This window comes from Danio aesculapii, chromosome 11 (genome assembly GCF_903798145.1).
Source record: "Danio aesculapii chromosome 11, fDanAes4.1, whole genome shotgun sequence".
Lineage (NCBI taxonomy): Eukaryota > Metazoa > Chordata > Actinopteri > Cypriniformes > Danionidae > Danio > Danio aesculapii.
The window spans coordinates 39,589,318-39,614,495 of NC_079445.1; the positions used below are offsets into that span (position 1 = coordinate 39,589,318).

The 25,178-nt window shown below is 35.1% G+C and overlaps 1 protein-coding gene across 2 annotated transcripts in view; it reads left to right on the forward strand.

Moving 5' to 3' along the window:
* epha8 (eph receptor A8) overlaps window positions 1-17,378 on the forward strand; it is a 180,972-nt gene extending 163,594 nt beyond the window's left edge. For both annotated transcript variants that reach the window (XM_056467927.1, XM_056467928.1), the window contains exons 11-17: window positions 2,291-2,476; window positions 4,500-4,561; window positions 4,677-4,886; window positions 6,948-7,097; window positions 8,335-8,525; window positions 10,730-10,885; window positions 15,885-17,378. In XM_056467927.1, coding sequence (XP_056323902.1) covers window positions 2,291-2,476; window positions 4,500-4,561; window positions 4,677-4,886; window positions 6,948-7,097; window positions 8,335-8,525; window positions 10,730-10,885; window positions 15,885-15,999 — 1,070 coding nt within the window. In that variant the 3' untranslated portion in view covers window positions 16,000-17,378. The remainder of the gene's footprint in view (window positions 1-2,290; window positions 2,477-4,499; window positions 4,562-4,676; window positions 4,887-6,947; window positions 7,098-8,334; window positions 8,526-10,729; window positions 10,886-15,884) is intronic.
* The last annotated feature ends 7,800 nt before the right edge of the window (window positions 17,379-25,178 follow it).

The window sequence follows — 25,178 nt, forward strand, 5'->3', positions numbered from 1 at the left end:
CCACAACTGGCTGCTAAATGGAATGAGAGATGAGTAGGGCCAGACGGAATCTGCAGACGTTTTTTGTTATTTCTGCAGAGAAATTTGGTAAAAATCTGCGGATTTCTGCAGAATTATTTTGGAAGTATCATAACTAAAACCTTAATCCATTAAATAAAAAATAATATATTTTTAACTTATTTAATGTTTAAAATGCTAATCCAATTAGATTCACTTCATTTGGTAAACAAAGCAAGTCTCTCATATAATATATCTACTAAAAGACAGAAAATATTACTGTACAAACTGCACTGTAAATAAATCAGTTGAACATTTTTACATTAGTCAATAATATTACTGAAATTAATTAAAAACTGAATAAATATAGTTTCACACACATTTACTCAAGTAAATAAACAGAAATAATGATGGGCTAAAAACTGCTGAATATCTGCGCGTGCGGATTCCATGTGGGCCTAGAGATGAGTCTCTGATTGGTTCAATGCAAGTTATGCCAAAACACCCCTATGACTCATTAACACTAGAACTACCAAGGCGGTCATTTTAACCATTTATTGACGGCTCTTTGTTGACATAAACACACATATCTGTAGTTTCCTGACTTTTACTAAATATGTGTATGTTTCCTTCTAAAATTGTTATTTTGTTAAAATGACAAAAAGAGTTATGATTATTTCTACCTAGATTTAGAACTACCATAAAATCACCCTAGTGTGAATGAAAACATCCCCAACAAGGGTTAAAATAGCAAAAGTGTATTCGGACCAGTGGTTAAGAGTGTTTAAAAATCATATTCAAGTAAAAGTACCCTTACTTGCCCAAAATGTAGCAGAGTAAAAGTATCTGTTGTAAATATTACTCAAAGTATAAGTAAAAAATAGCCCTATCAAAAGGACTCGAGTGCACGTCATGATTTTGCCAAGTATGATGCGATCCTGGATTAACATCTATGTTGATCCTTGACAGTGGTGGAAAGAGTACTGAAAAATCATACTCGAGTAAAAGTACCATTACTTGCCTAAAAATGTAGCGCAAGTAGAGTAAAAGTATTTGTCAATATTACTCAAAATATGAGCCCTTTCAAAAGTATTCAAGAGTAGGGAGTGTTATGATGTAAAAAGAGGATGCATTTACATGTAATATGTGAATGTGTGTTAACGTAACATTCTGTAGTGCATCTAGTTATTACCCAGCCGGCACACGACAGCATAAGACGTTAATACTAGGTTAGATTTAGGTTGTGATGTCAGATGAGCAAAATTCAGTGCCTAGCCAGCATCTAAGAACAACATTATATTGATGCCCAATAATGACATCAAATGATGTTGATATTTGGTTGATTTTAGGTTGTGTTAGAAAGTGACCAAAATCCAACGTCGAGTAAACCTCTTAAGCCAACGTCATATTGACATCAAATACTGACATTTATTCATGGGGAATAATAGTTGGATAACAATCATGCATCATGTAACCATATCACCTAAATCTGATTGGCTGATAATCCCCTAATTCTGATTGGCATAGATGTTAATCCAGGAACATGTCCTACTTGGTGAAATCAGGTTAGGAAATCAAGAGTAGTGAGTATTACGATGTGAATGGCCGATGCGTTTACATGCAATCTGTGCATGCATGTGTGAAAACGTAACATTCTGTAGTGCATTTAGATATTGTTTAAAGCCAATTGGCGATTTCAGTCATCATATAGTAAACATCCTTCATCTTCTCATTATTGACATTCAGTCTAAACTGTTTCACCAATATTGCATGTAAAGCTTTTGGACATCCTTTTGGATGCTTCCAAAAGGTTTGCTGCATTTATAAATAGCCTATATCTTCAGGTAGTTCAGTATTATTTACGTTCTATGTGCAATTTGATTGGACAGGAATCACAGGACAGATTTTTCTGATACTTTTTAAGCCAATCCCTTTAGACAAGACAAAATAGTGACTGCAGGTTGAAGGAAAATAGTGAAGTAAAAGCACAGACACAGCACTAAAAATGTACTCAAGGAAGAGTAAAAGTAAACAATTTTAAAACAACTTGGTAAAGAACAATTCCTGAGGAAAAACTACTCCATTTATAGTAATTAGAGTATTCTAATTTGTTACTTTACACCACTGACTCGGACACACTCTTAATGCACCTGCATCGTGTGCTTTAGACCTTGCTTTAAGTTCATTAAAACAGAGGCTGTGATGGGAACGTGATTATGAAGGTCTGTAGGATTAAATGAGTCCTCCTCTTCCAGCATGAGTGCTCACTGTCCTCTGTTCTGGCGCTGTTTAGGAGAATTTGGGGAAGTGTGTTACGGCCGGATGAAGCTGCCGGGGAAACGTGACGTCCCGGTGGCTCTGAAGACTCTTAAAGCCGGATACACCGAGAAGCAGAGGAGAGATTTCCTGGCTGAAGCCAGCATTATGGCACAGTTTGACCACCCGAATGTCATCCACCTCGAGGGGGTGGTTACTCGCAGTAAGAATCAAACACGTCTTTTTGTCTTCATACACTTGTATTCATTTGCTGGAGTGCTGAATGCTTGTAAGCTTATACACTGTAAAAAGCGATATGTTGACTTTATATAAAAAAGAGAATAAACTCGTTGTCTTACATGTATTAAGTAAACAAACTATATGCATAATTATAAAAGTTAAGTCAATGGGTTTGCTGACTTTTTAAAGTAAAATTTAATGCATTTTATAAATTAATTATAGTATATAGATTAGGGATCACCAAAGTTGTTCCTGGAGGTCTAGTGTCCTGCAGATTTTAGCTCCAGCCCTAATCAAATACACCTGAACAAGCTAATCAAGGTCTTACTAGGTATACTTGAAACACCCAGGCAGGTGTTTTAAGGCAAGTTGGAGCTAAACCCTGGAGGTCCGGTGTCCCTGCAGGAACGAGATTGGTGAACCCTGGTATAGATTATAATTAATCAGTTTACTGACTATTATTATTATTATTATTATTATTATTATTGTTATTATTATTATTATTATTATTATTATTATAAAATAAAAATTATAGAATTATATATTTATATATATATATATTATATATCTGTGTATATGTAATTTCATATATATGTATGTATATGTAATTTCATATATAACACAATTTAACATATCTTTTATAAATATTAATGTATTTATAAAAGTTTGCTACATACTTTTAAACATTTAAAAGTGTAAATTGTCAATTAATTATATTGTATTTATTATAAATAATCAGTTTAACTGTTGTTTTAAATTATTATTCTCGCAATACTTAAATTTATATTCACTTATTTTATTTATTTTTTTATAGTTTGTTTATTTTTTAATGCATTTGAAATGTGATTATAATTATATTTATTATGATATATAATTGTATATTTATTATGTTAGAAGTTTTAAATGCATATATATTTATAAAAAAAAAATTTTAATATATTTTAAAAATATCTAATTTATTAATAAATACATTATAGTTTATTTAAATAATATATAAAAATATGTAAAATATGATCATATAAAAATATTATTTAATATAAAATCAGTCATTTTATTTATAATTTTAAAAAAATTCAATTGTATTGAATCTTAAAAGATTAAACTAATTTTGTGAATATATAAAAATGTTATTAATTATTAATATAATTATTAATATCATTTGAAAACCCGTAGTTTTAATGATATTTTTTAAATCAATAGTATTAACTCTTAAAAGTTCTAATTAATTTTGTAAATAATAAAATAATATACTATATAAATATGGTATTGGCGGCGCAGTGTGTAGGGCTGTCCCTTCACAGCAAGAAGATTGCTGGTTCGAGCCTCAGCTGGGTCAGTTGGCATTTTCGAGTGGAGTTTGCATGTTCTCCTCGTGTTGGTTTGCCACACAAGTCCAAAAACATGTGCTGTAGGTGAATTGGGTAAGCTAAAATTGTCTGTAGTGTATGTGTGTGAATGACTATGAATGGGTGTTTCCCAGTGATGGGTTGCAGTTGGGAGGGCATCCGCTTTGTAAAACATATGCTGGAAAAGTTGGCGGTTCATTCCGCTGTGGCGATCCCAGATTAAAAAAAGGACTAAGCTGAAAAGAAAATGAATGAAAAATATGGTAAATAATAATTAAATATCAGTCATTTAAATTATTATTTTTAAATTCAATTGTATTGAATCTTCAAATTAATTCTGTTAATATTTACATTACTCACAAACTCATCATGGTGAATTTATCCATAGATTTCTTAAGTAGTATTGTATTATGCAAGAAAACTGCACAATAAACCCTATTGTGTTGAAATATAAAACCCCTTCAGCTTTCTGATCACCTTGTCTAGGTTTATCTCTTAATAATGACTGACTGAATGTACACTGGTACTCAATAATTCACCCACAGCAGAGTAAAAAGTGAAGAAGAGCTCTAGTTTCTCTTGCATCATGCCTCCGATCTCCTGACTTCTTCTTCTCCATGTTTTTTCTTCTTCTCTGTGTTTTCTGCGTTCTCCACCAAGGCAAACCAGTAATGATCATCACAGAGTACATGGAGAACGGCTCCTTGGACTCTTTCTTGAGGGTCTGTAAACACGTTTCAGTTTGTTCTCTTATATCTCTGTAGTTCAGCTTCGCCTCAGTGAATCTCCCTGTGAAGCCCAGTTCAACCTTTCTGCTTTCTCTCCCCCTGCAAACAGAGACACGACGGTCAGTTCACCATTATTCAGCTGGTTGGGATTCTGCGTGGCATCGCAGCTGGCATGACTTACTTGGCTGATCTGGGTTACGTCCACCGGGATTTGGCTGCCAGGAACGTTCTGGTCAACAGTAATCTGGTGTGCAAGATCTCAGACTTCGGGCTTTCACGAGTGCTGGAGGACGATCCTGATGCAGCATATACTACCAGCGTGAGTTTAAAGGGCACCTATGATGAAAACCATCTTTTGTTTGCTGTTTGGACAGAACTGTGTTTAGGTATAGTGTGTCCAAAGTCATACTGGAGTGATGTAAACACAATAAGCCTCTTTTTTTATTGCCTAATGTAATTGAAAAGGTACACTACTTATTACATTTTAAATAGGGAAATTTGTAACCTGTAATGTATTACATTTCCAAAGTAACCTCCCCAACACTGGTAACACATGATCGTATCCACAATACAGGATGTGCGTAAAGCAACTGGGATTAAAAGATCTTAGTTCTCTGTGATCATCTGCACCTCAAGAAAGAGTTTTACAAGTTTAAAACGTTTCTAATGGCTCGTTTCCACTGACTGGTACAGTATGGTTCGGTTTGGTACGGGTCTCCTTTATCAGGCTTGCGTTTCCACTAACAAGGGTACCCTTTTGGTGGGCGTGGTGTATGACAGAAAGTTTCAGTCGACGTCATTCTCGCTCGAGGAAATGTCTACAATAATGCTGTACAGGTCATTCACATATCATATGAAAAGCACTTCTCACAAAACAGATGCTTTATACACATAAATACTTGTGTATAAATGTTTATTAGTAATTTTTCAATGAACATGAGTTGATTATAACTGCAGATCAATGACAGTGCGAAACAGCCTACTGTAACGTCTGTAATTATATTAAATAACTAAATAAATGAACATATATAAACACAAACAGCCCCTTACAGTCTCTGATATGTTATCAATTACAGAAGAACACACAGCAGACATTTCGTTCGTATTTAGGTTAAAAAGCAACACAAAATATAGCCTACAGTCCGTGTAAACCTCTTATCTGTGTCTGTAATCTTCAGCAGCACATGTAGCCTCTGTTAGACAGTAATTCCATCATTCTGAGTTCATATTAGTCCAAAAGGTGAGAATAACAATAATAGTTAAACAAGGCAGTTTGTTCATGTTTGCTGAAAAATAATGAGCTCCTTTTTTTCCGGCATTCTTTGTTTTTTCGCGCTTCACTCTCGCGTTTGTCAGTGTCTGACAGGATCGGGTTTCAAAAGCACATCAATAATCAAGCGCAGGTTATTATCATCAGCTCAAAAAGTTTGTTATTTCAGATATAGGCGCGTGGCGAGCACAAGCAAAATAGTGAAACCGCTCGCACTTCAGACTGGCTCGTAAAAAAACTACGGGACACAGGGTAAATCTGCTCTACTCCATGGCTTTGTGGCTGTTTATCAAGACGATGACAAGGTTTGTTTGAGCAAGGGTCGACCATGGCTCGTTATTATATGTATAAATAATTCCGCTGTAATCTCTCGGCTGTGTGTGTATTTTAAATATGGTGGTTTTTTTGTTTTCATTCTGGCTTGTTGCGTAAGCGAATGACGCATCTCTGTAAACCAATAGCGTTCAGCTGCGCGTCTAGCTCCGCCTTTTGGTACCCTTTCTCGTGTTTGGTACCCTTTTGAAAGAGTGCCGAAAAAGTGGTATGGTACGGTTCGGTACGCTTGACAGTGGAAACGGCTATAAAAGCGTACCAAAACGAACCGAACCGTACCGTACCACTCAGTGGAAATGGTCCTTAAAGCAGTGCACATGTGTAATAAAGACAGTGAAATTGCTTCGTAATTCTTCACCACAGCCGCATGTCAGTACAATTATAAAAGACAACAATTCAATCCCGGTTGTGGACGTTAAATCAGGTTTATTTTGTACATTAACATAACAGATGTTTTATACAACAGTGTATATAAGCAGTGTATCCTGCAAAAACAGTGGAAAGCTAATTGTGTGTGTGTTTGTGCATGAACTTTATAACGATATTGTGTGTGACTCATTGTTGCAAAACGGCTTGAATTAACTTCATAACAAATATATCAAATAACCATTGGGAAAGTTCTTACTGTAGTAACAGAGATCTGCTTCATTCTTGTCTGTCACTGTGCTGTTTATCTATGTTAGATGCAGCATGTGAAGGCTACGTCCATCAGAGCAATAGAGAGCGATTTTACACTTGAATGCTGGTTATTTTCCCTCCTTCTGTGTGTCATTTCAGGGAGGAAAGATCCCCATCCGCTGGACGGCACCGGAGGCCATCGCCTATCGCAAGTTTTCCTCCTCCAGTGACGTGTGGAGTTATGGAGTGGTGATGTGGGAAGTGATGTCATATGGAGAAAGGCCATATTGGAACTTGACCAACAGAGATGTGGGTCTAAAACAACACTTGTTCACAATACTATGAGCTGTGTTCTGAGGAGTTTGCTAGCATACAGCAAATCATCATTTGAATATGAGAATTTTTACATATTATTCTATGCAGTAGTTTTTTTTTGATAATCCTTTTAAACAAAATAATAGTAAAAAGCACAATATTATTAGTATTATTGTTGTTGTTGTTGTTGTTATTATTTTTATAATTTTTATATTGTTGTTATTATTAAACTTTTAAACCAAAATAATATTAAAACGTTTTATTATTAAAAGTATAAAAATTATTATTATTATTATTATTATTATTATTATTATTATTATATTGTTGTTATTCATAATACGCCTTTAAACCAAAATAACATTACAAAACATATGTTAATTAACTAATATTATTATCATTTATTATTATTATTATTATTATTATTATTATTATTATTATTATTATTATTATTATTATTATTATTATTATTATTATGTTGTTGTTGTTGTTGTTGATGATAATAAGCCTTTAAACCAAAATAACATTACAAAACATAAGTTATTTAACTATTATTATTATTATTATTATTATTATTATTATATTGTTGTTGTTGATATAAAGCCTTTAATCCAAAATATTAAAACATTTTATTATAATAAAAGTATTAAAATATTATTATTATCATTATTATTATTATTATTATTATTATTAAAGGAGCACATATTTGATTAATTTAAAGATGCATTATCCATAAATAAGATAAGATAGAGGTAAATTCTTTTTCACATTATTTGATCAGTCCCAATAATAAAATATTTTAAAAGAATATTAAAAAACTATAATATAAATAATATTATAACTATTTTATAAAAACCTATTCATATTTTGTCTTAAATTTCATACACAACCTTATTTATTGTTTTAAATAATCTTGAATATTAACTACTACTAATTCACTAATAGTAATAATAATTATTATTTTATTTTTTTATTATAATAATAATAAGAATAATCATGACAAAAAATAATAGCAATTTTAACAATCATTTAAATTGTTTCCACAGATATTTAGGCAGTATTTTTAATCTTCATTAAAATAACTGATAATATTCTTAACACCTGCTAAATTTATCTTGGGATTAAATTACAGTAAACGTGAGTAAATCAATCTGTCTACATGGAAATGCTACTTTTTCGGCAAACAGAAAAATCAATGCAATATCTCACATATTAATTCTTTTTTTTTCCTCAGGTGATCAAGTCCGTAGAGGAGGGTTACCGTCTCCCGGCCCCCATGGGCTGCCCCGGGGCCCTCCACACCCTCATGCTGGACTGCTGGCAGAAAGACCGCAACGAAAGACCCAAATTCTGCCAGATCGTCACAGTCCTGGACAAACTGATCCGCACTCCAGAAACACTCAAATCAGTGGAAACATTGTGCAGGTGAGCTCATCTGATCAATACAACATCTTCAGGAAAAATACAGTCATATACACTTTGTACTGTAGGTGTCATGCTCAAAATAATAAGAATATAAATGATAATGATGAAATGGTGATCGGGTGAAGAACCATATATGGTAACTTTATATTACAACATACCTAAAATGTATTATATTATGACATGGAAGTTCAAAAGTCTTTATTAACCCAAGTAACACACCAGGGTTTGTGTAGGTGTATTTGTGTGTACAATGCATGTGTATTTCTGTGAGTGGTTAATATGTACAGTGACCAGGAGAGCTTAACGTGCTGCAATTAAAGAAAATGCATGCAATTACTAAACAGTAAACTTATATAAGATCATTATCCATTTGACAGCACACATGCTGCAAATGCTCACCACGCGTACAGAACACAACGGAATTGTTTCAAGGAGACCCTAAAATGCGTCAAACCCGGCTATTTACGTTATGGTTATTTAGGCTCAGTGTTTCCTGTAGGATTTCTTCCAGCTGTGGCGGCAGGCCTTTTTTACACAGATCTACCAACTACCTGTGTCATTATTTCAATGACAAATGTCGTGGGCGCAGTATTACAAGATCACATTCGCATTTAATATCATGTAATAGATACCCATATCCAGAGCCTATTTGAGTTTCTGTCTTCTGTTAAACACAGAAGAAGATATTTAGAAAAATGCTGGTAGGTACCTAGTGACTTCCATAATAGGAAATAATGAACAATGGAGGCCAATTGGTAGCAATTCAATATTTTTTCTTTTGTTCAAGAGATGAAAGAAATTTATAAAGGTTTAAAACCACATGAGAAAGAAAAAACAGGCAATTTTAATTTTTGGGGGAACTATCCCTTTTAAACACTCTAGATTATTGTTATCGTCAACATTTCCCCCTCTTAATACAAGAGCATGTTAGGAACTACTCATCCACTCTCCAGGTAGTTAAACCAACATAATTCATGTTGACCCAACATAGACTGTCTGTCTGTCTGTCTGTCTGTCTGTCTGTCTGTCTGTCTGTCTGTCTGTCTGTCTGTCTGTCTGTCTGTCTGTCTGTCTATCTATCTATCTATCTATCTATCCATCTATCTATCTATCTATAGTCTCTGTCTGTCTGTCTGTCTGTCTGTCCGTCCATCCATCCATCCATCCATCCATCCATCCATCCATCCATCCATCCATCCATCCATCCATCCATCCATAGTGTCTGTTTGTCTGTCTGTCTGTCTGTCTGTCTGTCTGTCTGTCTGTCTGTCTGTCTGTCTGTTTGTCTGTCTATCTATCTATCTATCTATCTATCTATCTATCTATCTATCTATCTATCTATCTATCTATCTATCTGTCTATCTGTCTGTCTGTCTGTCTGTCTGTCTGTCTGTCTGTCTGTCTGTCTGTCTGTCTGTCTGTCTGTCTGTCTGTCTATCTATCTATCTATCTACAGTATCTATCTATCTATCTATCTATCTATCTATCTATCTATCTATCTATCTATCTATCTATCTATCTATCTATCTATCTATCTATCTCTGTCTGTCTATCTCTGTCTGTCTGTCTGTCTATCTATCTCTGTCTGTCTGTCTATCTCTGTCTGTCTGTCTGTCTGTCTGTCTGTCTGTCTGTCTGTCTGTCTGTCTATCTATAAATGATAATAAATTAATTAGAGTCAAGAATTGATTCGTTTCAGCTCATTGTAAACAGGTAATCTGAACAAGAAAAAGGCTAAGCACATTTGATCATTTTCAAGTCGTACAAAGTCGACAAAAAAGTTTGATCCAAGTAGCTGTGAATCTGCAGCTTTAAGACGCCAGTGTACATTTTCCAATAAGCTGGTCTCAAATAGATGTGTTCGCTGTTAAATAAAAGACCTCTGCGCTATATTGACATTGATCTGTGGTGAACCGAAAACGAACGCTTCTGCTTTCACAATTGGACTTGTATAAATTGCTCAGCTCCGAGCGCCAAGTGCTGTCAAGTTGCCGGTGCATATCCAGATGCGCTGATGGGAAGAAATAAGGATTTCATCCCTGTATTAATCTACCTGAACCGGCCAGACCTACAGCCTCCCCCCACCCCCACCCCCTTTGTACCTTCTCTATCATTTTAACTCATATTGATTTTCTGCCCGCGCTCGCAGCATTTCAAAGGTACATCTCGTACGTGTCTCCTCACTCCCTCCGCTCTCATTTCAGACTAAACAGTCCTTTGATGAACAGAAGTATTCCTGATTTCACCAGCTGCAGATCGGTGGACGAGTGGTTGGACACCATTAAAATGGGCCGCTATAAGGACCACTTTGCCGCAGGAGGGTATCGCACACTTGGACATGTGATGAGCATGAAACAACAGTGAGTTGATTGAGTTCTTACTCCGTAACACGATGGAGTGCTCCAGATTGCTAACGCAGAAATGAAGCCGCTCAGTTCGCAGGACTCCAGCTGGCGGAGGTGGATGGAGGACAGATTGAAGGTGTCTTTATGGCTTTAAGGCCTTGATTGATCGTCACCTCTTCAAGTCAGATGATCAATGGTCATTAGATGCAGTTTCAGGACTGTGTGGCCGTCGTCTGGCCAATAGGTTGGTCCTGTTGGTATAGTTTTAGTGGATTGGGAGACACTGCAGCCTTTAATCAATGGGAGGTATTGATAGTAAAAATGGAAACTTTTTTCGGGGTACATTGGCATTAAACTTCACAAGCTGAATGGAAATATGTTCTTTTATTGACAAATAAAGAATTATTTTGGTGCAGTTTTTTTATACATCACCAAATAAATACCACAAAACAACTTATTGATGTATATGATTTGTAATTAAATCATTTACCTCACCTACGTTTTCTGGTGCGGTTAGTTTGCTTGCTAGCTCAATTTGGGGCTAATAATTTTGACCTCAACTTTGTATATTTACATATAGTGACTTTTGCACTGTATTATGTCTTTTGTCAATAAAAATAAAATAAGATGTGGGCAATAAACCAAAACCGTAATAAGAAAATGCGGTAACACTTTATTTTAGGTCACAGCTCACGGTATTAACAAAGCATTAACTAACACTACTAGCTTAATAAGCCACTTATTAGCTGTTTATTAATAGTTTGTAAGGTTGAAGTTGGTTTTGGGTGCAGAATAAGATCATACTTTATAACTACCAGGGATGGGCAGTATTTATGATACATATATTTCAAATACGTATTTTAAATACAAAATAGTATTTTTAATTTGTATTTGATGGGGTTGATGAAAATGGGTTTATATTTTGTATCAAAATACTTTAGTGTCTTGTATTTTTTAAATACTGTAAAATACTTTGTAAGTCTACATGATGACATCATAAAAATGCAGCCACTGATTGGTGCTATCTCAGCTATTTACATATATGTTTGAGATCAGAGCAGAAAATTGATAATGAAGGTGGTCAAGGCTGGTAGTATGGATGGAAATTATGCATCTTTGCTTAAGAAATGAGATGGAATGAAATATCAGTCCTTAAGAACCGGATGCGGAGCCTTCAGCACATAATCATTCTCAGTCTCAGTGCTGCAGGCGGAAATTCAGACGAACTTTAGAATAATAAAACACCTAAAGATGGTGAACTGGTGTTCACTAAGACTCCTCCAGTTAAAGAAGAACTGAAAACATCTTGGCAGAATGAGTAAACGGCACAAATAATAGTAGTTTTGGATGAATTGCTGATGTAGATGGCAAGAAATAAGTCAGGGTTCTGCCAGTCTAGTCTTAGTAGTTTTTGTTTTAGTGGCAGAGTACAGACGCTAGTCCTGTCATGTCTTGTGTGTCGTGCTCGACTAGAGTTTTCTTAAGTCGAGCACTGCTTTTCTGTACTTGTGTGTGTCTCTGTATGAGTGCCATTTGTGAGCACGCTTGGACCATGCACGTTCCCGTTTGATGCGTCTGGGCGTGTTTGCGAAGCGCGCTCTCATTCTGGTGTTACCGTACGTTCACATCGAAAGCGGCGAGAGCGTCAAAGTAGCCAGAAGTCATTCATTTTCAATGAGAGCCGGTGGCGATAAGCGGCGAGGAGCAGCATCGAGGGGCATCGAGGAGAGTTGAAATCAAGTCAACTTTATGGTAATGAGCTATGACGTGGTTTCGGTTTCGATTTCGGTTCCGACCACAGTTGTTCCCAGGGGTTTGTTTATTACGGTCGCCGGATTTTTTATTATTTACAATGTTTTCTTACAGGAACATGCATTAAATAAGTTACTGGCAAGCTACTGATGTGCATTAATGTTATATATATTTATCTTTAAAAACCCGGGAATCTCATGCGACAGTACAAAACAGTATTGCTGCTTCAGGATATTTCAGACATATGGACACATTGAATAATTAAGTGGAGCAAAGCCACACCACACGCAACTTGATCTGCCATTGTTAAATGGATTTAAGAAGTGCGCAACATTTTCACGCTAGAAAGCATGTTTTATGCAGGAATGTAACTGAAATGCTGCAACGGCTTCTTTAAATACGAGATCAATGAAGCGAATTTTGACGCTCTCGCCGCCGGAGCTGAAGGCAGACAGCGTTGTCGCCAGGGCGGCCAGAGCGACCTTGGACGCTCTCACCGCTTTCTGTGTGAACGCACAGTTAGTGTTCGTCTGTCTGCTGTTTGGGGTTTCATTCCCAGCACCTCAGTCTAGTTGGTTTCGGTTTCAGTTGGCGCTGGGGTGAAACATGCATCCTGCGTGTGTGAGTGCACGGTGAGTGTTTTCATTCATTGTGAACTCATGTCTCGCGTTCAGTTCTCTGTTGGTGTTGTGTTTACATGCATCGCATGCTTTAGTGTTGTCATATGAACACGTGGTTCATGAGTTATCTCATTGGCTGCGTTTTCTAGTCTTGTTTTATGTGAGTCTTTAGTTCTCTTCCATCTATTGTCTAGTCCCACCCTCCTTGTTAACCCATTATTAGTTTATTATGTTCACCTGTTTGTGTGTTAATTATTTCTGCTTATATTCCCCTCATGTCTGCTGCCCTGTGCCAGTTCATCATCGTATGTTGCCTTGTCCTGTGTGTTCCAGTCCTGATCTCTGCCAGCCTGCCCAGTCAAGTTTGTTTGTTTATTTGTTTATTTGTTTTATTAATGTTTTCTCCCTCTGGGTAGTTTATTTTGCCGTTTATTTTATTTTATTATAAATAAATACCATTTTTTTCCCTGCACTTGGTTTCTCGCTCCTTTTCCCCACCCACTGATCATGACACAAACAACATAAAAACAGGTTCTACAGTGGCTGACGTAAACTTGCTCAGAAAAAAGCTGTTATCAAACATTGATTACTTCACCAAGTCAGTTTAATGGTAAAGGTAATGTATTGATCGAATAGGCCTATTGATAGCAGGTCTGCGAAGAAATGTTATACTCCCGTGTAAAAATATTTTGTAGTATTTTCAAAATGCAAAATACGGTATTTTAATTTGATACTTGTGTCTGCTGTATTTTGTAGCTTAATTTACAGTTTCTCAGTGGCTTTGGTGCATTTCTCACAACACTATTTACATTTGCACAACACTTAATGCATTTCTCAAAACAATTAGTACAAACTGCAAAACCTAGTTGATAACCTGCAAAAGCGTGTCACTTGCTCAAAATGGAAAGCTCATTCTTCAAAAGCAAGTGTTGATGTCAATGAAAGTGTCAGTGTCATCAAGATGAAAAGTCCTGACACCATTGTTTATAAACAAGATAGTCAAATGGCTTTGTCATGTTTTCATTATGACACTTTACTCTGTAAGTTTCTTTCCAATGCAAAAAAGTCGGATTTTGGTGACACGTACTGAAAACAAGTGGTGCTCACTGCAGAGCCACTTGGGCAGAGCTGAGCTTCAGCAAGGGAGAGCTCCAGCTCCTCGTTCCTTGCACTTCTTCTATGAGTGATGTCACTGGGGGTTGGGGTTAGGGGTGGGTGTACGCATTAAAACAGCTTACAGGAGGAGGAGCGAGAGCTCAAGCTCCCCCTCGCTGGAGCTCAATGGCTCTGCAGCGAGCAGTGTCTCACTGAAAATGTTCAAGACAGCACTATATACTATTTGCACAGCTATTTGAAACGACAGTAAAGTTAGACATTACTGTATTTAGTGAGGTATCTGAGTACAAGACACTAAATATGTATGTTTCACATTGTACTGCATTTGCTCTTTACAATTCTAATTTATTCACAGCATTGTGCATAAGAATAAACACACCCTTATTTACAACAATAACGAACTTCCTTTGGGTAGAGCTGTGCACAACTGTAAGCAATATTGCAGTACATATTGGAACTGAACCTACAACATACACAGGTCTGTAAATAATTCAGGAAATTGTTCAATTTGGAAGACATTTTCAGAAAAAAAATAAATAAAAAAAATAACATAATTTTCTTGTCAGATTTTGATAACAAGTTCAACATTTTTGTTTGTAAATACTAATGAAGTGAGAACTATTAGTTTTATATGGAATGACTTTTCAGCATTCACAAGTTTAGACTGAATTTTTAGACTGACATGACATAAGAAAATGATAACGGTATAAAACAGCAGAGAGTTGTATGATAGCAATTGATGCATGTCCAAAAGCATTTGAAATTTGTTGGAAGGAATGAGAAACTGCTACTATGATGTGCACAAATGACAAATTGTTTTGAGAAATGCATTAACTGTTGTGCAAATGTAAATAGTGTTGTGAGAAATGCACCAAAGCCACTGAGAAAAACTGTAATACATGCAAAATTGAGGTATTTGGTATTTTAATTCAACTACATTTCAATGTATTTTTGCCCATCCATGAGAACTCCTAATAAACAGTCATAATAATATGCAAGTAATACGCCAATAGTTAATATCTGTGAGGGAGCCGTAGGTGAAGACATGGAGGCTGATTGAATCCAAACGCTGGAGGTTTATTAAGTAAACAGCGAACATCAAACAAAGGCAGAATCGTAATCCTAACCAGGCTAAGTCAAGCAAACAAAGAGGCAGTCCGAAAAAAGCAAACAAGGCAGATTCCAAAATCCAAAAAGCAGTAGTCAAAAGGCAGGCAAAAAGGTCATAACACAATAGCAAACACAACAGTAGGAAACCGCTTGGTAACTGAACTGGCAATACTTCGCAAAGAACAGTCATAAACAGTGTGCTTATATATGGTGGCTACCAGGAAGTACCACAGAGGAAGTACCCAGTCAATATTCGGGAGAGAGCTCCCTCTGGTGGACGGATGAATGATAATCTACCACATTCGTTACAATAGCATGAATTGTGACCTAAACTAAATAAAACGTTTCCACTTTGTTTAATTTTTCTAACTGAGGCATGACATTTAATATCATTTCTTTTTCTCCATCCACCACAGCGACATCCAGCGGTTGGGCGTCACATTAATGGGCCACCAGAAGAAGATCATGACCAGCGTCCAGGTGATGAGAGTGCAGGTACTGAACCAGAGCGTGCCATCAGTGCACATATAATCACAGACTGATCTGATATGTGTTTGGGTCTCGTGTACGAACTGCAAAAAAAAACAAAAAACTCTCCCCTCCTTAACAAAAACTGGACTATTACTGCGATAAAGGATAGGAGTTTTTTTTTCTTCTTCTTCTTCTTCCGCAATGATCTCTCTTCTCTTTTACTTCCTTTTGTAAATGTTTGGACTGCCTTAAATGACATAATTTAAATATCGTTGTACATGGATAAAGATTTTATTGAATTCTAGAGTCATGAATATGTAACGAGCGGACCTAATGAATATTAAAACCGTGGAGATGAATATGCATAGTGTACAAGTTTGGCCACACCCACCACAGCGCCGGATGAAACTACGAGTGCCTGAAACATGACACCTGAAAAAAACAACAACAAGACGTCGCAAGAGAATAAACGAATAATCTACTGTATGACAAAACCGCAACCCTCCGGAGGAAACGTTCAGCTTCTTCACAAGATTACGGACAAACGCTGAATTAGTCTCTGCGGTCGTAAAAAGGGGGCGAAAAAGGCAATTATGTATGTCATGTGTTTGATTAAACGCTCTGAAACTCAAGCGGCTGTTGTTTATTGCGTACATCGGCGAATCCCTCTGGAAATGAGAGGAGTAAATGTGTGTAAATGTTGGTCTGCGGAAAACACAAACACTTTTAACGTTTGAAATCTGTCTGAAATGGAGTGTGTGCCTTTCTTACAGAGTTCAGACCCGTTTGGAAATATTTATTCTTAGCGTTCGCAGAGTTTGGGCTGTTTTACATCAGATACATGATTCATTTTGAATGCGTAATCAACATAAATGTGTGGATTTTGATGGGACTGACGCTTTTAAAGTCAACATGAAATTAAAACTGACCCTGATTACTTTACTCAGTGTTTTATTATGGACGGTTCATCATCGGTGCATGTTTTGTTTGTCATCAAAATGCATTTTAAGTGCATTAAACTTTGTTGTCAGTAAAAATTTCATGTTGACTTTACCAAAACACTGGACCTCATTTAATTTTTGACAACAGGGTATTATCTGTACATTCATTCTTATTTTTTTTATTTATTAAATTATGATTATTCAGATTTAATTAAATTAATTGTGCGTTTGTTTGGTGGAATTAGTTTCCCATGAATCGTATATGTAAATATGAATAAAATACTTTTTTTTGGAGCTCTCGTTCTTTGTTTCTTTGCAAATAAAAACAAAACACTGTCATATAGTGTATGTCAATACATTTAGCAATGCAGAGAGGATATTTAAATGTGTTTATCAATATGATTGCGTTTTAGTATCATGGAGGTTCTTGTGTCAACGTTTTGATATGTTTCTTTTATTTTTATATTTGTGTTCATTAAAATGTATTGGTTTTATTAATTTTGGTGCGTTTCTGTCATTTGTGTTGTTACTTTTTATATTAAAAACATGTCTGTATTAATTTATACATATTTATTTTGATTTTAGTTGTTCAGATTAATAGCATGAGAAATACATGGGGGAAATAAGTATTGAACAAGTCACCATTTTTCTCAGAAAATATTTCTAAAGGTGCCGTTGACTTGAAATTTTCACATGTTGGTAACAACCAAAGAAATCCATATATGCGAAGAAAACAAAACTAATTAGTTCACAAATTAAGTTCTGTGTAGTAAAATGAAATGACACAGGGAAAAAGTATAGAACACATGAAGAAAGGGAGGTGTACAAAGGCAATGAAAGCCCAGACAGCGGCTGAAATCTCTCAGTAGTTCTTCAGCAACCCTCTGCTCTTCATCATTGTAAATTAATATTAGTTGCTTCAGTTCAACATCTACATTAGCAGGAAGAAGATGAAACCAGGGTGGACTTTTCAGCAAGACAATGATCCAAAACACAGCCAATGAAATTCTCAAATGGTGTCAGAGAAAGAAAATCAAGCTGTAGAATGGCCCAGCCAATCACCTGACTCGAATCCAATAGAAAATACAAATTAAAGATCAGATTTGATAGACGAGACCCACAGAACCATCAAGATTTTTGCACAGTGTTTATGTCTGAAAAATCACACCTGAGCAATGCATGTGACTTTGATTTATTTCCTCCACTGTATTTAGCACAGAGCTTAAGTTGGTGTATATTGTTTTCAATTCGTTCACTTTATCTCTAGCAAAACTCATATTCATTTTACGATTTTTATTTTTGGTTTTGGTTAACTTTACTCTTGTACACTGGTTTTCTTACTGGCATCATTATGCTAGTACTTAAGGACATTATTAGTAATAACATATTAATAACATTATTATATGTCAAAACAATGACTACGCTGTAAAAAGCTATTGGTTGCTTAAAAAAAAGTGAGTAAACCTGTTGACTTAAAGTGTGTGAACCCATTGTATCTTGAAACTGTTCAGTTGATTTAACTTCAACTGGTTTACTCACTTTAAGTCAACTAATCACTTTTTTTTTTTACAGTGTACCCTCCACACTGTGAAACAGCTTAAAAACATCAACTTAAAATTGTAAGGCAGCCTGCTGCAGAGCTTTTTAACTTGAGTCAACTCAAAAAAAGCTGTGCAGCCAGTTGTCTTGCAATTTTAGGTTTACAGTGCATTCACCAACAAAACATTTTCAATGGCTAGCACTTTTAGAGTATAAAAAGATCAGAACATCTACAGGCAAAACAATGAAAATATGTTTGTTACACAGTTGAAGTCAGAATTATTAGCCCCCCTTTTGATTTTATTTCTTTTTTGAATGTTTCCTAAACAATGTTTCACAGAGCAAGGAATTTTTCACAGTATGTCTGATAATATTTTTTCTTCTGGAGAAAGTCTTATTTGTTTTATTTCGGCTAGAATAAAAGCAGTTTTTAATTTTTTAAAAACCATTTTAGGGACAAAATTATTAGCCCCTTTAAGCTATTTTTTTCCGATAGTCTACAGCAGTGTTTCCCAACCCTGTTCCTGGAGGCACACCAACAGTACATATTTTGGATGTCTCCCTTTTCTGACCCATTAACTTCAGGTGTTGGAGTCTCTTCTGATGTTATAAGTTGATTCAGGTGTGTTTGATTAGGAAGAGGTTGAAAATGTGTACTGTTGGTGTGCCTTCAGGAACAGGGTTGGGGAAACACTGGTCTACAGAACAAACCATTGTTATTCAATAACTTGCCTAATCACCCTAACCTGCCTAGTTAACCTAATTAACCTAGTTAAGCCTTTAAATGTCACTAAGCTCAATACTAGTATCTTGAAAAATATCTAGTAAAATATTATTTACTGTCATCATGGCAAAGATGAAATAAATCAGGTATTAGAAATGAGTTATTAAAACTATTATGTTTACAAATGTGTTGAAAAAGTTGTCTTTCCATTAAACAGAAATCAGGATAAACGATTTACAGGGGGGCTAATAATTCAGGAGGGCTAATCATTCAGTAGGGCTAATAGTTCTGACTTCAACTGTATATACAGTACATATGTTATTGCTGTAAATAATGTTCAGTTTCTTGCACAGATTGATCTGCTTCATCAGGAACCACAAGTATTACATTTGTTTTGCCTGTATGTTTTTTTTACTTCATAATATTTGACTTACATTTTATGAATCTCCACAGAGCAGTTTCAACTACAACTCATCTTTTAATACTCTGCTGAAGAACCAAAATTTCACTTGTAAGATGATCAGAGGGTGAGTAAATGATCAGCAAATGTTCATTCTTGGTGAACTGTCCCTTTGTTTCTTTTGATTGTTAAAATCTGACACCCTTTTCACAGTTTTGGTGACATTCACCCACATGAATATTAGTCAGAAGATTATCGTGTATTATCAGGTGTAGATATGAGTGTTGTGATAGAAACTCACTCCAGCAGCACTGTGGTGACAGCAGAGCAATTGCTTTTAATGTCCGCTGGGCTTTAATTCACCCCTCTGAGAGGATTCTTCATTACTTTAACATAAAGCTGAGAATTTAATGTCTTACGGCGAGACACTGCAGGCAACAAAACTGTTCTTCATGCGCCTGTCAGTTCTGAGATTTAGAGATTTGGGGCTTTTGGCTTTTCATAAAGTGTTTTGTTTTGTGTCTGATGCAACGAAAGCATCCAAAATACACTTCTTTTATATTCACACTTTTATCATTTTTGTATTTGTATGTATGAGTTCAATTGCAATACACATTTTTAGACTTTCACATTTTTTTCCCAGTCAAAAAACATCCACAACAATTATTTTTCAGGTTTTATTCATATCTACATTATGAAGGTTCTTACAGAAGAGCTTCTTCATATTTATTTTACTGTAAGTCTGTAACTGGGTAAACACTCGCTGGCCACTTTATTGGGTACACCTTACTAGTACCAGGCTGGACCCCCTTTTGCTTTAGAGCTGCCTTAATCCTTCATGGGATAGATTCAACAAGCTACTGGAAATATTCCCCAGAGATTTTGATAAATGTTATTGTCCACGTTTATCCAAAGGGATAAAATGCAAACAGTGGCGATCTTGTTGACGGCTAAACATTTGTAATGCCTGTAATTTATACAAACACTTTGATTAAATATTCATGAGCACCTTTAGTTTACAGCTCTGTTGTGTATGCATAGGGTTTGCTATCAGCTTTTCTCATTGGATAGTGTCCAAAACATACACTCATCGGCCACTTTATTAGGTACACCTTACTAGTACCAGGTTGGACCCCCTTTTGCCTTCAGAACTGCCTTAATACTTTGTGGCGTAGATTCAACAAGCTACTGGAAATATTCCTCAGAAATTTTGATAGCATCATGCAGTTGCTGCAGATTTGTCGACTGCACATCCATGATGTGTATCTCCTGTTCCACCACATCCCAATGGTGCTCTATTGGATTGAGTTTTGGTGACTGTGGAAGCAATTTGAGTACAGTGAACTCATTGTCATGTTCAAGAAACCAGTCTGAAAACCAGATGATTCGCGCTTTATGAAATGGCGCGTTATGCTGCTGGAAGTAGCCATCAGAAGATGGGTACACTGTGGTCATAAAGGGATGGACATGGTCAGTAACAATACTCAGGTAGGCTGTGGCATTGACGCGACGCTTCTGCTGCTGTAGCCCATCTGCCTCAAGGTTGGACGTGTTGTGCGTTCAGAGATGCTCTTCTACAGACCTCTGTTGTAACGAGTGGTTATTTGAGTTACTGTTGCCTTTCTATCAGCTGGAACCAGTCTGGCCATTCTCCTCTGACCTCTGGCATCAACAAGGCATTTGCGCCCACAGAACTGCCGCTCACTGAATATTTTCTCCTTTTCTGCCCATTCTCTGTAAACCCTAGATGTGGTTGTGCGTGAAAATCCCAGTAGATCAGCAGTTTCTGAAATACTCAGACCAGCCCGTTTATCACCAACAACCATGCCACGTTCAAAGTCACTTAAATCACCTTTCTTCCCCATTCTGATGCTCGGTTTGATCTGCAGCAGATCGTCTTGACCATGTCTACATGCCTAAATGCATTGAGCTGCTGCCATGTGATTGGCTGATTAGAAATTTTCGTAAATAAGCATTTGGACAGGTGTACCTAATAAAGTGGCCGGTGAGTGTATATAACATTAAAAAAAAACAAAGCTGAAAATGTATTTTCTGAAATATGGAGTATTTGTACTACAATTATTAAAGCAATCAAACTGAAGATAATTACACTGTAAAAATGTCCGTTAGTTAATAGTTTCTGTATTTTGTGATTCACAAGTGTTTTATTGTTTATTTATGGTTGTGAATTGCATTATGGGATGTTGAGCTCTGCTCTGTCAAATTTTGATGCTGAAAATTCAACTCTACAGTTTAACAAAGTGACTTTTATTGACATTTTAGTAGTTTGAAATAACATATAGAGAAATAAGTCTGTAAAATAACAGCAAATGTACTGGCAGTTTATTACAAGGTTTTTGTAGCGTAATAAAAAACTCCAACATAGACAATATAGCACTTTTAACTATAAAAATGTCAATAAAAGTCACTTTTCTAGGTTAAAAGTTGTTGGAAGAAAGATCACAGTCCCATAATGCAATTTAAAAGCATTGTCATGACACCATACAAAGAGGATCCAAGTGCAAGTAACATTTAATAAAAAATGTGCATCAAAGGATACTAAATGGCTTGTAGCCGGAGAACAGGAGAAAAAGGAAAGTTCAAAACAAAGAATGTCAACAAACCAAACGAAGTCGTCATCCGACGAACAGACAGGGACAAGAACAAACGGACTGATAACCGGCACAAACCACAGGCTGAAATACGGGGATGAGTTGGAGGATGATTAAGTCATCTGATAACGTCAGCTGATTGGATAGCATGCTGTCAACACAAAAGGTAAACAATCACACACCCTCGCACACGACAACACACAAGGCATGACACATAACATACCAACACACAGATCCATAAACCGTGATAAGCATAAATAAACAGGAGAAAATAGAAATATGAATCACAAAATAACTGCAAATTTTTAGAGTGTAGTTTTTTTTGTACCTAGTATTCACCTGCAGTGTCTTACTTAAAACAGATTAATACAGTAGAGTTTATCAATATTGTTAGCTTTTATTGTCACATTATGAAAGTTTCTTCTATGTTTTTAGTGTTTTTTCTTCTGTGTTTGCCATTGCCAGGAATGTAACTTGCCCATTTGGACGCTTCTCTGCGTGACACACTGAAAGCATTCATGCACAAATGTCACCTTGAAGTGGATTATACCCTGAATTCGGTCCAGGTGAAGAGTTTTCAGTCCGAGAATCGAGTTTCTACATGCAAACAGAGAAAACGGGAGAAAAAAGGTGTCTGGATGTCATTTACATTGCTAATATTTAAATAAGTCATGCAAATATTATACATGTAATATATAAACATTTACATTAATATTTATTAGTATATCAATAGATACATTTATATGAACTATTATAATCAATTTAATTATATTCTATTTAATATTTTTTAATATAAGAAAAATTATAATAATTTTAATGTTAAAAAACATTTTAATGAAGCTATATAAAATCTAGTGTAATTTTTCTATTCATAACAGTATTAGTATATTTTTTATTTATGATATAGTGTATTGCATTATGTTTGTCCACTTTATCCCCAAATATTTTTGTGTTTGAATGTTATTTACGCTGCGTATTTTTGAAATGAACAAAAACTAAATATTATATACAATAAATATTATAAACAAATAATGTAATACATAAACAAATAGTAATTGTCATTACTTAAGATTGTGTATATATATATATATATATATATATATATATATATATATATATATATATATATATATATATATATATATAATCAATTTAATATTCCTAAAGAAAACACTATTAATTGTAACTTTTGAAATAAAATGCTACCACATATTTTAATAAAGTTATATGAAAACTAGTGCAATTTTTGTATTCATATCAATATTACTATATTATAGTTGTTTTTTTAATGCACTATAGGCAAATTTATGGTATAATGTATTGCATTATATCTGCCCACTATATTCTCATATTTTTGTTTCACAAACGATATCACTAAGCAAAAACAAGTTGACAGAGTTAAAAGTTCAGCAAAAGTTAAGCAACATATGTTTGATATTTTATTTAATGCCGTAAAATTTAGACATTTTTATGCGACCGAAACGTTCAAATGTATTTAAAGCCTCTGTCTGACTATAAAGAGGCATATTGTCAACAGTGAACTTGATCTGACAGACAGTAAAAGTGACTTTCTTCTGCAGTGGATGTCAAATCTTCAGTTTCAGATGTTGGAGTTAAATTCAAAGCTAAGGCACATCAGAAAACTGAGTTGTGTGCGTGCGTGCGTGCGTGCATGTGAATCCTGTCCTCCATCGTGGTGCCAGTGCAGTCAAACTGAATATTAGGAGGTCACAAAACATGCAAAACTCATACAAGTTAAAGATAATAGATAATTATTATGATGTTATGAAACAGGAGAGGTTTGACCGAGAGTGTAAGCTTTAGTTAAACTCAGATATAACAGATTTTACTTACTATATCCTTTATTTTAATGTTAGTGGATATGTTTAGTAAAAGTGTATGAATATTTAGATACATGTATGTATTTTTAGAAGAATTGTAGACATAGTTTAGAATGTATAGTGCTCAGCATAATTGAGTACACCCCATTTTGAACATTAATATTTTTATCCATTTCTCAGTGAATTGACAATGTATTTTGGTGCGTTTAAACAAAACTGATTTATTAAACAGATACTTTTATTAAAATAATATTTTAGTCACCAAACATATTTAGAAATTGAAAGATAATACAATTAATTTCAAGCAAAATATTGCAAAAAAAAATGTATTTAATGTTTTTCTATAACATATACATTTGGCTGTGCTAGTTTTTGGACAGTTATCGTAAGTTAGTTTGTTAGATAAGCTCCAGATTTGTCTTCAGTACTGAATAATCTAATGTATATGCACAAATATAATATTGTATAGCTTCCTATTAAAAATATGAATTTAAAAGAGAGATTTGTGAGGGGTGTGCATAAATATGCTGAGCACTGTGTATATATGTGTGTATATTATAATTATAACAATTGTAATATTTGTTTAAATAATTATTTATTGTTATGCTATATATTATTATGGTAATCTAATGGAACTATACATTATATATATATTAAAATAAATTATTGATTATATCATACATTTTAACAAGACTAGTTAAACAAATATATTTTTCACTTGGATTCATGGTGGTGCAGTGGGTAGCACAATCAGTCAGTTTGCATGTTCTCCCCGAGATCGCGTGGGTTTCCTCCGGGTGCTCCGGTTTCCTCCACAGTCCAAAGGCATGCTGTATAGGTGAAGTGGGAAGTGAATGGGTGTGCATGGGTGTTTTCCAGTACTGGGTTGCAGCTGGAAGGGCATCCGCTGCGTAAAACATTTACTGGATAAGTTGGCGGTTCATTCCGCTGTGGCGACCCCTGATTAATAAACGAACTAAGCCGAAAAGAAAATGAATTAATAAATTTTTCAGTTGATGTTTGCCTTTGCATTAAGTAATGTTAATTAAAAGGAGTTTATGAAAAATAATGATTTTTTTTTATGAAAACACATTAGTTATATATTTGTATATAAATTTGTATACAAGTTTTAATACCCCTTTAGATGTGCATCATCCTTCACTGCTTAAAAGTTAAATAATA